The sequence below is a fragment of the Dipodomys spectabilis genome, unplaced genomic scaffold, assembly GCF_019054845.1.
Source record: "Dipodomys spectabilis isolate Male_0828 unplaced genomic scaffold, ASM1905484v1 ptg000157l, whole genome shotgun sequence".
Lineage (NCBI taxonomy): Eukaryota > Metazoa > Chordata > Mammalia > Rodentia > Heteromyidae > Dipodomys > Dipodomys spectabilis.
Genome location: NW_024870834.1, coordinates 19,648,981 through 19,665,319, shown reverse-complemented (window position 1 = coordinate 19,665,319; position 16,339 = coordinate 19,648,981). Strand labels below are relative to the sequence as shown.

Genomic DNA, 16,339 nt, shown 5'->3' with positions numbered 1-16,339 from the left:
GGTTTATTGGAGGTAAGAGTCTCATGGACTTTCCTTGCCCGGGCTGGCTTTGAACCATGATCCTCAGATTTCAGCCTCCTGAGTAGATAGGATTACAGGCGTGAGCCACCGACTCCTGGCTCAGCTCCACTTTTAAGTAGCTTTTCTTTTTTTTTTTTTAATTTTATTTTATTTGTGAACATACTGTACAGAGGGGTTACAATTACATGGGCAGGATAATGCGTACATTTCTTACCAAGCATTGCAGCCTCCTCCTTTGTTTACCCTTCACATCCCTTCCCAGCCTCCCCCCTCCCCCCCAATCCCAATCCTTCTCCTTCCTCCTCGCCACCCCTAAGTAGCTTTTCTTGGTATCCTACTTACTCTACAAGTCAAAGATCCTACCCTACTAACACTCAGACTGTTATTTTGTGGTTTCTATTACCAAATGCCAACCACAGGTCATCTCAAGCAGGGAGATTTTAAGGCAAGAATGGGGTTCTAACCTTTGGTGACACATAGCAGTATACCTTCTTCGGTTTCTTCACCTTCTCAGGGGTGTGGCACTCCGAGGGTGAGTCTTCATCTTCTTCGTCGACAGCAGTGGAAGGCCTGCGCTGGGAAGAGCTCATGTGCATGGGTGGAAGGTGCCATGTTGTGCTGGCACAATTAGTAGCATTATAAAGGTAAGCCTCAAAGTAAATGCTTACTCCTGAGGTGGACACATTGCGTTCAACAATATTCTTCTCGTTTTCTGAAAAAGATTTAAAACAGGAGTCTGAGGAGAAAAAAATTACCTCCCTACTAAGGCAAGTGTGGCTCAAGTATCAACTATTTGCAAGATTGGTCATGAATGAAGACGTAATGGAGAACAAGACTAAATCACAGCTCTCAACTCACCACTAAGGACAATAATGTCAAATTCGCCATTATTGATTGGCTGATTTTGGTATGAAATGCAGGCATGGAAGCAGCCACGAGAATGCAGGGTTAGTCGCAGGAATACTTGGCAAGTTTGCCTGTTGGATGTCACTGACTTCTCAAATGAGACTCCAGTACTCTCTTCTTCTTGGGGGCCAAGCTATAGGAAAACAAAGCATCACTTAATATATACCATTTCTGTATTTGCAAGGCAATTTATTTTTTATAAAGAAGTTTCTATTGATCTTCTAGTCTAAGTCTCACAATTACTGAGACAGGTATGCTCAGGTAAAGATGTAATAAGCACAGAAGTAAAGGAGAAGACAAGAGATGAAAATGAATCCGAAGGTATGAGACTGACTTAGAAAAAGGAGCCTGTCCTAGTGTACATAGGAAGAAGGGAGTCACTTACCTCATGAATGGACAAACTGTAATTGTGCTCATCTCTCAAGGATGTGGAATTATTGGTAGGGTTGTCATACTCATCACGGGGCACTATTTGAAGAGTGTGTGGTTGCCCACAGGTCAACACAAGAGTAGAAAAATGACACACAATCTTGGTCTTGGAAGGAACCACCATTCCTGGGATAGATAAGGGAATGTAATATTTAGAGAGGTGGAGAAGGTTCCCTTAAGGCAAAAATTTGCTTATGAGTCAGAGATGGGATTCCACTCCGAAGTCTTAGGGAAAATTAAAACACTATGAAGAGAAAGGACAAAGAAAATAAAGTGAATAATGAAAATCAACTTTAGGGACTTGTTTTTATAAATTGTTAATGGCCAGCACTAAACAAAATTTTAAAAAATCTAGAGTAAAAATAACTGAGAGTTATTGATAGGGCGCTAAAGTCTCCCATGGAATCTATGAGTGAGGTACACCTTAAAAATAAGTGCTGAAAAAAAAGTGCTAAACAATCTCAAGAGACTGAGATCTGAGGATCATGGTTTGAAGCCAACCCAGACAGGGAAGTCCCTAAGACTCTTATCTCCAATTAGCACCTAAAACCTGGAAATGAGGTTTTGACTTAAGTGGTAGAGCACTAGCCTTGAGCCAAAAAGCTCAGGGACAGTGTCCAGGCCCTGAGTTCAAGCCCCAGGACTAGCACAAAAATAAATAAATATCACAATAAAGGCACAAATCTGCTTTACACATTAAGAAGTACTATTTATTGAAATGAATTCCAGGAAACAGAAACATGAGCTATTTATGTTGGGGGTGGGGGCGATGGGAAGAGCCAGGCGCTGGTGGCTCATGCCTATAATCCTACCTACTCAGGTGGCTGAGATCTGAGGATCACAGTTCAAAGCCAGCCCAGGCAAGAAAGTCTGTGAGACTCTTATGTCCAATAAACTAGAAGAAGCCGGAGCGGTGCTGTGGCTCAAGTGGCAGAACAGTAGCCTTGAGCACAAAAAGGTTCAGGGACAGAGCCCAGGACAGAGTTCAAGCCCCAGGACTGGCAAACAACAACAACAACAACAACAACAAAAAACCCACACAAAATATTTTAAATAAATGAAAAAATATACTATGTTTTAAGTTGGAAGAGTCAAACATAGTAATGGTATTGATTTTTCCTAAATTGATACACAGATTAAAGATAATTTATATTAAAGGTTCAGCAATATTTTATTTATAGACTTAGACATTACTCCAAAATTTATATGGAAAGGCAAAGGAATTAGAATAAGTGAAATAATTTTGAACAAAAGAATACAGAGGGAGAGCTAGTTTACCAATTTGAAGACTTACTATACAATCTACAGTAATCAAGATTCCATGGTACTGGTGGGGATAGTCTCTCAGACCAGAGAAACAGAACAGAGAACTCAGAAACAGATCACTCCATTACAGCCAACTGAGTTTTGACAAAGTTGCAAAAGCATTGTTAGGAAAGACAACCTTTTCAACAAATGGTGTTGAAGCTACAGGATATCTACATGAGAAAAAAAGAAAAGAAACAAAACTTGACCTAACTCTCACATATACTAATTAACTGAAAATGGATTATAGCCTTAAATATAAAATGGAAAACTATACAATTTGTAGAAAAAAAATTAAAGTCTTTAAGATCTCAAACTAGTCTTAGACGCCCACAGCGTAAAAACAAAAATGGATAAAAGAAGACTTTGTTAAGCCGAGTACTGATGACTCATGCTCATAAGCCTAGCTACTTAGGAGACTAAGATCTGAGGATTGTAGTTTAAAGCCAGCTGGGCTTCAAATGTCCTTGTGACATTCTTATCTCCAATTAACCACCAGAAAACTATGGCTCAAAGTTGTAGACCATTGGCCTTGAGCAAAAAGACCCCAGGGATAGTGCCCAGGCACAGATTTCAAGCCCTATGACCAACAACAACAAAAAAACACCTCATTAAAGTTTAAAAGTTTTGCTCTGTGAAAGACCCTGTTAAAGTGATGAAAAGAAAAGCTACAGACTTGGAGAAAATGTTTACAAATCAAATATTTGGCAAAGGACTAGTATGAAGAATATACAAAGAACTCTTACTGGGTGCTGGTTGCTCAGGCCTGTAAACCTACTCTGGAGTCTGAGATTGAAATTTGAAACTAGCCTGGACAGGAATCTCTGTGAGGCTCTTATCTCTAATTAACCAGAAAAAAAAAAGCCTGAAGAGCTGGGAATGTGGCTTAGTGTATATGCCTACCATGCATGAAACCCTGAGTTCAACTCCTTAGTACCATATAAACAGAAAAAGCCAGAAGTGGTGCTGTGGCTTAAGGGGTAGAATGCTTGCCTTGGGTAAAAGAAGCTCAAGGACAGTGCCCAGGCTCTGAGTTCAAGCCCCACAACTGGCAAAAAAAAAAAAAAAAAGAAAGCCTGAAGTAGAGCTGTGGCTCAAGTGGTAGAATGCTAGCCTTGAGCAAAAAAAAAAAAAAAAAAAAAAGCTCAGGGACAGCACCTAAGCTCTGAGTTTAAGCCCTACGACTGGAACAACAACAGAAAAAAATACCCACTTAGAAACAACCCAAATAGCCTATCAATTTATGAATAGCTAAATAAGGTATGAAAAAAATCCATATTTGCAATATTACTTGGCAATAAAAAGGAAGGACTAATTTATGGTATAAGCATGGATAAACCTTAAAAGTATTATATTGAAAGTATCATATAGCTGGTACCAGTGGCTCATGCAGTAATCAAGAGTCTGATATCTCAGTATCATGGTTTGAAGCCAGCCTGGGCAAGAAAGTCTATGAGACTCTTTATCTCCAATAAACTATTCAGAAAAAGCTGGAAGTGGTGCTGTGGCTCAAGTTGTAGAGCATTAATCTTTTTTTTTTTTTTCCTTGGGTACGGTCGTGGGGTCTGGGCGCTGCCCCTCAGCTCTTCAGCTCAAGGCTAGCACTCTACCACTTGAGCCACAGCACCACTTCCGGCTTTTTTTTTTTTCGGCTTATGTGGTGCTGAGGTGCTTGAGACCCAGGGTCTCAAGGCAAGTGCTTTACCACTGAGCCACCTTCCCAGCCCAGTAGAGCACTAATCTTAAACACAAGCTCAGGGACAGCACCCAGGCTGAGTTCAAGCCCCAGGATCAGCAAAAAAAAAAAAAAAAAGTATCATTTAAAGTCAAAACTATAGTCAGAAAAGACCACACATTTTCTGATTACATTGATATGAAATGTCCAGAGAAGGCAACTCTGCAGAGGCAGATTAGTGGCTGCCTAGGACATAGGGTTAGACAACAAAGTAACTGCCAATCTAAGCTTTCTTTATTGGGTTATGAAAATGTTCTGAAATTGATTATGGCGATAGCTACATAGCTGTGAATTTTAATACATTTTAAATGGATCAATGTTATAGCAATCAACACAGTGTTATTTCATTTAAAAAGGGGAATTGGGGAAGGAACTCAGTGGTAGAATGTATGCTTAGTATACATGAGGCTCAATTCAACCAGACTCTACCAAAAAGAGAAACAAGGAAGAAAAATAGATGAAAAAAGTAAGGGAATGTGGATAGAGAGAACAAAAGAACAAAGAACCTACCAGGCTGAAAAATTTTGTAGTAGGGACTATAGGCCACATTTAATCCACCAAGCTTCACTGTAATCTCATAACGCCCAGCCTTGCGCACAGTGAAGGCCACCTTTACCACATTGGAATTGGGCTCCTGAAGTACTTCCTGGGTCACTGGAATTTCCACTGCTAGCTCCACATGAGAGATATGTACTCTCAGTCCCACAGGTCGATGTGCAGGGAAAGGCTGCCCGTTCTTATAGAATAACTGCAGTGGAAGAAGAGGGACACCCATCAATAAGCAGAAGAAGAACAGTACTTCTTGTGTATCAAGAATGTGGGAATAAAGGAAGTAGCTAGCTGAAGTCACACTGGTAAGCCCCAGTGACTACCTTCAACTGACAGTCAACAGAGATAGGCCAATTTCCTCAGCATTCTATAAAGAAGGTCATTAAGTCAAAAACAAGTTCTTAACTTGTTCAGAGGATACTACTAAATCAAGAAATACTTCTGAATTACAAATGTACCTCTTTAGTGTCCTTAGTCTTAGTCTGTCAACAGTACCTCAATATGAAAGCAGTCAGCTGGCAGCACTGCCAGGAAGGCACCAGGCAAGGGTACAGAAGGGCACAGACTCATACACCAATCTTACTGCTACAAAATGGTGATGTCATTATAGGAACTGAAAACTTCTGTAACGAGTCAGATCGTAAATATTTTTGTGGACCATTCACTCACACTCAACTGTCCTACTGCTCAAGTAAAAAGGAGGTCTTAGTCAATAAGAGATAATGGGTGTGGCTGGGTTCCAATAAAGATGCATTTTTGGGATTGGAAAGGTGGCTCAGTGGTAGAGCGCTTGCCTTGAATGCATGAGGCCCTGGGTTCGATTCCCCAGCATCACATAAGCAAAAAGAAAAAAAGCCGGAAGTGGCGCTGTGGCTCAAGTGGTAGAGTGCTAGCCTTGAGCTGAAGAGCTGAGGGACAGTGCCCAGGCCCAGAGTTCAGGCCCCACGACCGGCCCCCCCCAAAAAAAGATGCATTCTCATAGTGAAGGTGGGCCCGCTTAAGCCCACAGGCTGCAGTTTGCCAACACCTCTTTTCTTTTTTTGGGTCTGGTCGTGGGGCCTGAACTCTGGGCCTGGGTGCTGTCCCTCAGCTCTTCAGCTCAAGGCTAGCGCTCTACCACTGGAGCCATAGCGCCACTTCCGGCTTTTTTATTTTTGTTTATGTGGTGCTGAGGAATCAAACCCAGGGCCTCATGCATGCAAGGCAAGCGCTCTACCACTGAGCCACCTTCCCAGCCCCGCCAACACCTCTTTTCAATAGTATTTTTCTTATTTTGAAAAGACAATATTAAGCCTTACACAAACCAATAGGATACATAAATTAATGACTCTTCAGATATTAATAATTTCCAAGTTCCTGGGAGGGGCTGTAAAACAAGGGAGAATGTTAATATTCCCACCAGCACCAACAACAGACTGAACTAAGTTCTGGAAAGCAAGTGACTCAGAATCCCCAATGGATAGGGAGACAGAAACATTCCCTTACATGCACTCGGAAGGCCATGCTGTGGCCCACCTCATAGGGGTCCTTCCAATCCCAGGACACTTTGCAGGACCGGGGATCCAGGTAATTTCCCCGCACGTAGTCATAAATAGTCCGATCCCCTCGGCGCTCACGGTCCTCATGCTGAAGGAAGCTGACTACACGTGCGGCAAGCTCAAAGAGGAACTTAATTGTGAAGAAGAATGCAACCACAGATACTGTGATTCCACCTATGTAAAAGGAAGAACACACAAACCACCTGCCCGTTACATAACACAGCTTCTCATCACAGAAGAGACTACCCTGCACACAAAAGGAGTCAGGATGACTTTGTAAGACTGTCAAAGAAACACTATACTAGATCACTACTTCTGTGGGCAAAGAGAAGAATTCTAAATGAGGTATCAGTAACTACAGCCCTCAAGTCAAATCCTACCTTCTGCTTGTGGCTGTTAATAAAGTTCTCTGGCTCATACAGCTTGGCTCATACCAACTGTCTACACTACTTCTGTGTTGCTACATAGCAGGGCTATGTAGTTTTAAGGAGACTACAAGGCTTTCAAATCTGAAAGTATATATTCCCTTGCCTTTTTCAGAGTCTTCTGACTCCGTTCTATGTCATGAACTACATTTAGCAGTTCCTGCAGGGCTGGACCTTCACAGCAGCAGTAAAAGCAATGTGCATTCAGTCCCATCATTTGGAAGCCTTTCCCTCCCTTACAAATTTGGCAAAAGCCCTCCTTAAACTCTACCAGAATTTGGGGGTCTCTTTCCTAGGCTCGCTCAAACTCCTGCATCTATTTTAACTTTTCTCCATGACCACCTTCCCTTCATGTAAGGTACTCCTCTTAAATGCAGATTTTTGCATTATTTAACTTTGACTCTACAACAAAGTATGTGGCCTGACCTGGATTACTCAATAAACAGTTTCCAAATCAATGAATTCCTCTGTTAACTCTGGGAAGGTACATTCTAGTGGGAGTAGAAATATTTTTAGCTTTTTATTTTCAAGGGGAAAGAAGATAGACAGAGAGGCAAGACAGGAATTAGACAACCATAATCAAAGTTAATAAAGAGAAATCTTTATATAACATACCAATAACGTAAAACATCAGGTCCCTTCAATGCCAACAGACAGCCGAAGATCACAGCTGCAGCTGCAAAAGAAAATTTTAGTGGTTTTTTTTTTTTTTCTCCTTTCTAGGTTCAGATCTGGGAGCAACCAAAGTTAGTTGTTGTTGTTTTTATGCCAATTGTGGGGCCTGAACTCGGCCTGGGTGCTGTCCCCCAGCTCTTCAGCTGTAGAACAGCGCTCTACCACTTGAGCCTCAGCCCCACTTCTGGCTTTTTCTGCTTATGTGGTGCTGAGGAATCAAACTGAGGGCCTCATGCATGTAAGGCAAGCAATCTACCACTGAGCCACCTTCCCACCCCCCAAAGTAAGTTCTTTATGTAACACTGTGGTACTTTTTTGGGAGGAGGGTTAGGAGGAAGTCTTAGGGATCAAACACAGTATTTTGTACATTCTAGGCAAATGTACTTACTACCACTCAACTACATCTCTACCCTTAAAAAATTTTTTTTTGTGCAGGTGCTGGGGCTTCAACTCAGGACCATGCAGCTCTTACAGCTTTTTCACTTAAAGCTTGTGCTCTACCACATCTCCGCTTTCCAGCTTTTTGCTGGTTAACCGGAAATATGAGTCTCTCAGATATGTCTGCCTAGGCTGGCTTTAAACTTCAATCCTCAGATCTCAGCCTTCTGGTATTGTTTGTTTTCGAGGAAGATGTCACTATGAAGCCCAGGGTGGTCTGGAACTTGCTATATAGTCCAGATTAGCCTCAAATTCTTGCTTCAGTGTCCCTAGTACTGGGAGCAATCCAGTTTGCTTAAAATGATATAATTTTTATGCCTAATTGTGCTCAAAAACTTAGGAGAAGCCAGGCGCCCGTAGCTCACCCTGTAATCCTAGCTACTCAGGAGGCTGAGATCTGAGGATCACGGTTTAAAGCCAGCCCAGGCAGGAAAGTCCGTGAGATTCTTATCTCCAATAAACCACCAGAAAACCAGGAGTGGCGCTGAGGCTCAAGTGGTAGAGCGCCAGCCTTGAGCTGAAGAGCTGAGGGACAGCGCCCAGGCCCAGAGTTCAAGTCCCATGACCAAAAAACAAAAAACAACAACAAAAAAAAAAAACTTAGGAGAAACAGAAAATAGCCCTTTAGTTCCTTTGATAATAATACATTGAATGAAACCCAGAGAGAGTAGGTAATTTTAGGAGTGACCATCTCAAGTTTACAGAAATTTTTATTTACACTGGTGTCTAATGTCCCATTAGAAATCCACATGAGCAACATTAGAATTGTCATCACATGCAGATTAAGATACAGCAATCTACTCTAAAGAGACAATACATAGACCCATAGTTTGGGATCACAACTTCTGTGTGTGTATTCTAGTCCTGAGATTTGAACTCACGGTCTGTGTACTGTCCCTTAGCTTTGTTGATCAAGGCAAGGCTAGCACTTACCACTTGAGCCACAGTTTTACTTCTGATTTTCTTGGTGGTTAATTGGAGATAAAGGGTCTCACAGACTTTCCTGCCTGGGCTGGCTCTGAACAGTATCCCTCAGCTCTCTGCCTATCTGGCATCACAACTTCTAAGTCTTTTTTCCAAATAAGTATTCTCTTCTCCTGTGATTATTTGCTGAAAAGCCAATGTCAGCTGGGCACTGGGTGGCTCACATCTGTAAACCTTGAACAAGGCCATCTTAGAAGATTCATAAGACCACTTCTCATCTAGAAACAACAGTGCCCCTGTTATCCTATACTAAAATAGGTAGATCACAAACCAGGAAGCATGACCCTATCTCAAAATAACCAGTGCAAAAAAGGGTCTAGATGTTTGACTCAGGGGTAGACTATGCACCTTCCTTGCAAGTGTGAGGCCGTGAGTTCATATCCTAGTATTACCAATAACAAAAAAGAAGAGCTGGGTACTGCTCACACTTGTAATCCTACCTACTCAAGAGGATGAGTCTGAGGATCAAGGTTCGGAGCCAACCCAGCCAGTGAGACTCTTATCTCCAATTAACCACTAAAAAGTCAGAAGTGGAGCTATGGCTCCAGTAGTAGAGCATTAGCCTTGAGCAAGGAAGCTCAGGGCTCATGCTCAGGCCCTGAGTTCAAGCTCCAGGCACCAAAAAAGGTGGAGGAGGAGGAAGAAGAGGAAGAGGAGGAATGAAGAAGGAGGAAGGAGAGGAAGGAGAACAAGGAGAAGAGGAAGGAGAAGAGGAGGAGGAGGAGGAGGAGGAGAAGAAGGAGAAGGAGGAAGAGGAGGAGAAGAAGAAGAGGAGGGGGGGAGAAGGAGAAGAAAGAAGAAGGAGGAGAAAGAGAAGGAAGGAGAAGAAGAAAAACACATGAAAGTTGCTATCTCTCAAAAAGCTTGTACCTACACCTTACAGAATGTACTAGATGACTCAGTGGAATCAATTAATCGGACATGATCCCTGAAGTGAAACATCTGGTCCTCAGAGAAGTTACGCATTCAGCAGAAAATAAGCACATGTGGATGATGGCACAGAGTTGTGGACTCAAGCTTCTTGTTCCTTGGAGGAATTACAGGCTATGCCAAATTTATGGCTAGAGTCATAGGGCTGATAAAACTCATTAACTACAATCTTTCACAACTATAACAACCTTTCCAATGTAAGGAAAGCTAACGAAGAGTAAGCCAGAAGTCTAGAGATCAGTTCCAGAATGACTGACAGTGTGACTTATGTAGGTTTCAGAATTCTCATTGCTGTGAAGGCTTGATCTTTTGATCATTTCTGTGGTGCTATTTCCTTTAGTATGGTATGACTTCAACATAACTCCCAATAACAACCATAAGCCTAAAATCACAGAATGTAGTAAGAGGATGAAGGCAAAGACTGTAGATTAAAACTACTATTCTGTCATCCCCAATGACCCTGAATAAGTCATTTAATCTCTCTATAGAGTACCATTCTCCTTACCAATTAAATTTTGGCACTTATATTCTGCCTTGTAGTATTTTATTTATTTCAGAGATAAATAACATGAGCTAAGATAGTCCTAAAAATCTTCCAAAGCATCCATCCGATATACATATATACAGAAACCACAATAAATATAAAGTATAGGCTGAATGGATTGGGTCAAATGTCCATTCTTCCCTTTACCTAGAATGTCTTAAGAGTCTAGAATTTTAGAGATGGAGCCAGGTGCCAGTGGCTTATGTCTATAATCCTAACTACTCAGGAAACTAGATCTCAGACTGAAGTTTGGACCCAACCTAGGTAGACAAATCCATGGGACTCATACCTCCAATTAACCCAAGGCCTCACACATTAAGCAACCACTCTATCACTAAGCTACATTTCCAGTCATGGGTACACTATTCAGCATGAATAGTGAATCTCCAACCTTTGATCAGCTACTTGATCATTACATCAAGTAACATCTAGTTTTAATATAATCTTTACTTTCCCCATCAACTATATTCACTTAAGTTCTTTTAGGCCAAAATTTCTCAGTCTAATTCAGTTCAATAAGCATGATGAAATGTCCACCAGAAGAGTCATGGTTCTCATACACAGTATTTTTCTACATTTGTTTCCATAGCATCCTCTACTTTCTGCTGCTCACACTTCTCCAGATCAAACTCACTACAACTCTTCCAAATTCTAATTCAACCATCCAGAAGTATGTTAAGCCTCTATTACCCTATGTCATACAATTTGTTCATGAGTATTTTGTTTTCAAGTTCATCTTTACAGTGTTCTCACCCTCACACTATTTAGTAAATTGTGATACTCCAAGCTAGTAGAAAGATATTAATTCTACTCTGAAGCCCACACCTCTTAATCTCATGTGATATTGAATTACAGAAAAGAATGAAGTTATATAAATTTTTGTGTTCAGTGAGAAAACAGATTTAGAAAATTGATAAAAGAAATTTAATAAGCTAGGCACCAATGGCCCATGCCTGTAATCCTAGCTACTCAGGAGCCTGAGATCTGAGGATTGTGGTTCAGAGCAGCCTGGGCAAAAAAGTCCATGAGCCTCTTATCTCCAATAAACCACCAAAATTGGAAGTGGCACTGTGGTTCAAGTGGTAGAGCGCTAGCCTTGAGCTGAAGAGCTGAGGGACAGTGCTCAGGCCTAGGGTTCAAGCCCCATAACCAACAAAGAAAACAAGAAAGAAGCTCAAGGATAGTGCTCTACCACTTGAGCCACAGCACCACTTCCGGCTTTTTCTTCTTATGTGGTGGTGAGGAATTGAACCCAGGGCCTCATGCATGCAAAGCAAGCACTCTACCACTGAGCCAGCTTCCCAGCCCTAGAAAGCAAGAAAGCAAGGAAGCAAGGAAGGAAGGAAGGAAGGAAGAACTGGTAGCTGATTCCTGTAATCCTAGCAACTAAGGAGGCAGAGACCTAAAGGATCTTGGTTTAAAGCCAATCTGGGTAGAAAAGTTTGCAAGATTTCATTTCCAATTAAGGTGTGGCTCAAGTAGTAGAGCTCTGGTTATGAGCAAGAAAGCACACACACACACACACACACGCACGCACGCACGCACGCACGCACTATACAATCTCCGGAGATTGTGAAGGAATCTGCAAGATTCCTTCCAGTGAGGCTAAAATTAGAAGGTTAAACTCTCATGGCTCTTTTTGTTATCATTTGAAATAAAAATAGCTCATGATAATAGAAGGTAGAATGTACTAATTATCAAATATAGAAACATCACTTGCTCATGGCAGGATTCTGGGCAAATTGCTCAGTATCACAGCACTTTAACTCATATTACACACAAAAAAGGGGAAATACTGCAAAGTACCTGTATCAAGGGAATGTTAAAAAGTCATTTGATGGACATGTTATAAAGCTTTTTATTTGGGGGGGTATAAAGACTTATAATCACAGTATCAAATAAAATTTATCCTAATCACTTTTAACTTCAAAAGCCATTTCCCAAAAATGGGGAAATGATTTCAATTCTCACTGCAACCTGTGCTTCAACAGCTATCTATTAATGAAGAAGCTTAAGAACTTGTCACTGAGGCCATGTTCTTAACCTAATAACTGAATCTTAAACCTTACCTTTAAACGAGGGCCCATGTTCTGACAGCCAAGTTATTCACCGAAGCAGATAACTTTTGGCACCTTTCACTTTGTCTTCCAACTTCCACATGAAGAAAAAAAGCCACAAAGTCACCAGAAAGGGTCTGTCCATCAGACCTTCACTGACGTGTCACACTAAGCAGAGGGTTGATGTTTCTGAATGAACTATGTTAATTCCAGGGTGGAGAAATACAGTCCAAGAATGTATCATTCCTGGACGTCTCTAGTGCAGTGTGCAATTAACCGCTAAATGATGCATCAGCTCTGGTGTCCCAGGATCCTGCCCTAAAAAAGAAAAAGGATAAGTTCAATAAGAAAGAGACTGACCCAAAAGAGAAAGACTAGAACAGGCAGTAGAAATCTGGATACACAACAAGTAACCAAATTTGATAAATTCTAACCAAGCATTTCAAACTGAAATTATACAGTTCCTGGGGAACTATGGTATTCACTGTCACTATGTCACTCCCCAAAATGAAATCCCAACACTTCAGCTAACTTCAGTCTTTCAGCAGAGGCAAACTAGAGGGCAATTTAAAGATTGAGACTCATTACAACTACATGTCTAGTCTCAGTTTAATGGTGAAAGAGCAAAGGCCTTGTGAACCAACCATGGGAAGAGAAAAGATTACATGGGAAGAGCCAGATTACAGAAAACCATATGAAAAGGACTCAAGATAGTATTCACCTAGAAAGGAAAATACAAGAGCTTTAAAACCTAACCTAATCTCTGCTTATATGCAGTCTGTTCCCATTATGCCAGTGTACGTATTTCTAAAACATGGCTACACAAGGCTGAAATCTTTGAAACTGTAATCTGCTACTATAAGCAGGAGGGGAACTTTTACAATCTGCGAACTTTCACAATAAAAGCATCAAGTAAAATCTAGTAAAGTCCATCTGTAAGTCTCAAAGATTGTTAGCAGAAAGGGGTTTATAGCAATGCATTCAGAGTCACTATGAAGCAAGTGAAAAGAGACTACCAATCAGTTAATGGAAAGAGACAATCTTACCACATAGTCACTGCTTCATCACTTACTCCACTCTAAGATACAAGTACAATTATCCCTAATTTTACAGACTGGAATACAAAAAGGAATAAGGTTCTTCCTCAATATTACACAGATAAGGAAGGAATGTTGAGTCAAACTCAGCCTAAACCCAGAATAAATGCTTTTAACAAATGTCTCTGCTTTAGGAAACTAAGGAAGGAAACATAAAATGCTAACAAGAACAGAACTGAATGAATGAGGCCAAGGCAGCAGATCAAATAAGTTGGCAAACTTTTATAATTAAAAATAAATAAGTATATGCATGTTTTAATACATAGTCATAGTCTTGCCAAGTAAGCGAGCCAAAACCTGGGTCAACTAGCAATTGGAATCAGTTTAAAGGATTCATAAACGAGAAGTTATGTAAACTGTAAGAGATCTCTATGATAGAACATTATATGAGGATTTTAAAATGACTTGCTGGAGGTGTAGTTCAAGTGATAGAGCAGAGTGCCTGCCTAACAAGCTCAAAGCCCTGAATTCAATCTCCAATACTGCCAAAAAGAATTTTTTTTTTGTATGCTTCCACTTCTGGAGTACACACTTTTTTTTTTTTTTTTTGCCAGTCCTGGGGCTTGAACTCAGGGCCTGGGCACTGTCCCTGAGCTTCTTTTGCTTCAAGGCTAGCAACTCTACCACTTGAGCCACAGCATCACTTCCAGCTTTTCTATTTATGTGGTACTAAGGAATTGAACCCAGCGCTTCATGCTAGGCAAGCACTCTACCACTAAGCCACCTTCCCAACCCTGGAGTACACACTTCTTAGGAACCTATTTTCCTAAAAAAGGGAGCTAATGGGTAACTTATGTTATTCTCAAATAAAGAAAGGGTACTGATGGCTCATGCCTGTAATCTTAGTCAGTCAGCAGGGTGAGATCTGAGGACCACAGTTCGAAGAAAGCTGGACAGGAAATGCCATGAGACTCTTATCTCCAACAAAGCTGTGGCTCAAGCAAAAGAAGCTCAAGGACAGCACCCAGGCCCTAAGTTCAAGCCCCAGGAACAGCAAAAAAAAAAAAAAGTGGTATATAGAAATCAAGATAAAGTGTAATGAACCTTTGTTTCTACTATGCTCTTAATGTGTCTCCAAACTCTCCTAGTTCTATCACAATATTTACTGTCCCCACATGATCTTCAGTGCCTTTGGGTACTCAACTCAAACACCAACGTCCCCATTTCTGTTTGGGCTCCCATGCCTTAGGATTATACCCAAGCCAGACAGCATCAATCACTGCCTCCTCTGTGATACTCCCATACAGAAGATACCTCTATTATAGCATTTCTTTGTCTGCATTATTATGTTCACACAGCATTCTCTTCTTATAGACCATAGTCCCCCGAGGACAGAGTGGGTCTTAACTATCTTCGGCTCCCCAAGGCTAACATGTTCAGACCTAGCATCCTCGGTTCTTTATTCTCACAAGAACCTCAGGTGATTCCCATGCATTGAAGTTTCAAAAGCATGGCCTTTACTCCAGAACAGTCAGTCCACGAGGGGCCTAATATTCCCTATCTATTAGGCTCACAGATAGTGCTGATGTTTCTGGTTTTAAAGACTGGGCTTTCAGGAGCAAGAAACCAAAGCAGAAGTCAGCAAACTACAGCCTACAGGCCTACTCCACCATTCTATTTTTATTAATACAGGATGAAAATGGCCAACTTCACTCAGTTACATATTATTTATAGCTAATTTTGCACGATTTATCTAGGTAGTTGCAGCACAAGTGTATAGTCTAAGAAACTTTACTATCTGATCCTTTATAGGAAGGCTACCAACACCTGGTATAGATCTTAAAAACTATGTAACTAGGGCTGGGAAGGTGGCTTAGTGGTAGTGTGCTTGCCTTGCATGCATAAGGCCCTCGCTTCAATTCCTCAGCACCACATAAGCAGAAAAAGCTGGAAGTGGCGCTGTGGCTCAAGTGATAGGGCGCTAGCCTTGAGCTGAAGAGCTAAGGGACAGCAACCAGGCCCAGAGTTCAAGCTCCACAACCAACAACAACAAAAAAGCTATGTAGCTGGGCGCCGGTGGCTCACGCCTGTAATCCTAGCTACTCAGGAGGCTGAGATCTGAGGATTGAGATTCAAAGCCAGTCCGGGCAGGAAAATCTGTGAAACTTTTTTTTTTTAATTGTGAAAATAATGTATAGAGGGGTTACAATTACATGGGCAAGATAATGAGTACATTTCTTATCAAGCATTGTAGCCTCCTCCTTTGTTCTGTGAAACTCTTGTCTCCAATAAACCACCAGAAAACCGAAATTGGCACTGTAGCTCAAGTGGTAGAGCACTAGCCTTGAGCTGAAGAACTGAGGGATAGTCCTCAGGCCCAGAGTTCAGGCCCCACAACCAACAACAACAAAAAAGCTATGTAGCTGGGTGCTGGGGACTCATGCCTATAATCCTAGCTACTCAGGAGGCTGAGATCTGAGGATCACGGTTCAAAGCCAGACCGGGCAGGAAAATCTGTGAAACTCTTGTCTCCAATACAACACCAGAAAACCAGAAGTGGCGCTGTAGCTCAAGTGGTAGAGTGCTAGCCTTGAGCTGAAGAGCTGAGGGACAGCGCTCAGGCCCAGAGTTCAAGCCCCACGACCAACAACAACAACAACAAAAAGCTATGTAACTAGCTTTGGCAAATATAAGCTAATTTCTATAGGCCAAAGAGTATGAAAATCAATTTTCCTATTCTATTATCCCTTCTTCTTAGAAAATGAG

General features: G+C 41.4%; 1 protein-coding gene and 1 non-coding gene across 3 annotated transcripts in view; one reads left to right on the top strand and one right to left on the bottom strand.

The window, feature by feature from the left end:
- Positions 1–16,339, bottom strand: part of Arel1 (apoptosis resistant E3 ubiquitin protein ligase 1) — a 49,612-nt gene that overhangs the window by 17,965 nt on the left and 15,308 nt on the right. Inside the window, exons 2-8 of one of the 2 annotated variants that reach the window (XM_042692555.1) lie at positions 12,549–12,854; positions 7,524–7,584; positions 6,431–6,657; positions 4,907–5,144; positions 1,313–1,482; positions 880–1,060; positions 486–733 (exon numbers count right to left, since the gene is read on the bottom strand). In XM_042692555.1, coding sequence (XP_042548489.1) covers positions 486–733; positions 880–1,060; positions 1,313–1,482; positions 4,907–5,144; positions 6,431–6,657; positions 7,524–7,539 — 1,080 coding nt within the window. In that variant the 5' untranslated portion in view covers positions 7,540–7,584; positions 12,549–12,854. The remainder of the gene's footprint in view (positions 1–485; positions 734–879; positions 1,061–1,312; positions 1,483–4,906; positions 5,145–6,430; positions 6,658–7,523; positions 7,585–12,548; positions 12,855–16,339) is intronic. The other variant, XM_042692553.1, reaches the window with a different exon arrangement.
- Trnas-uga lies at positions 5,714–5,783 on the top strand. The gene has a single exon. It is a non-coding gene; the product is annotated as a tRNA-Ser (tRNA).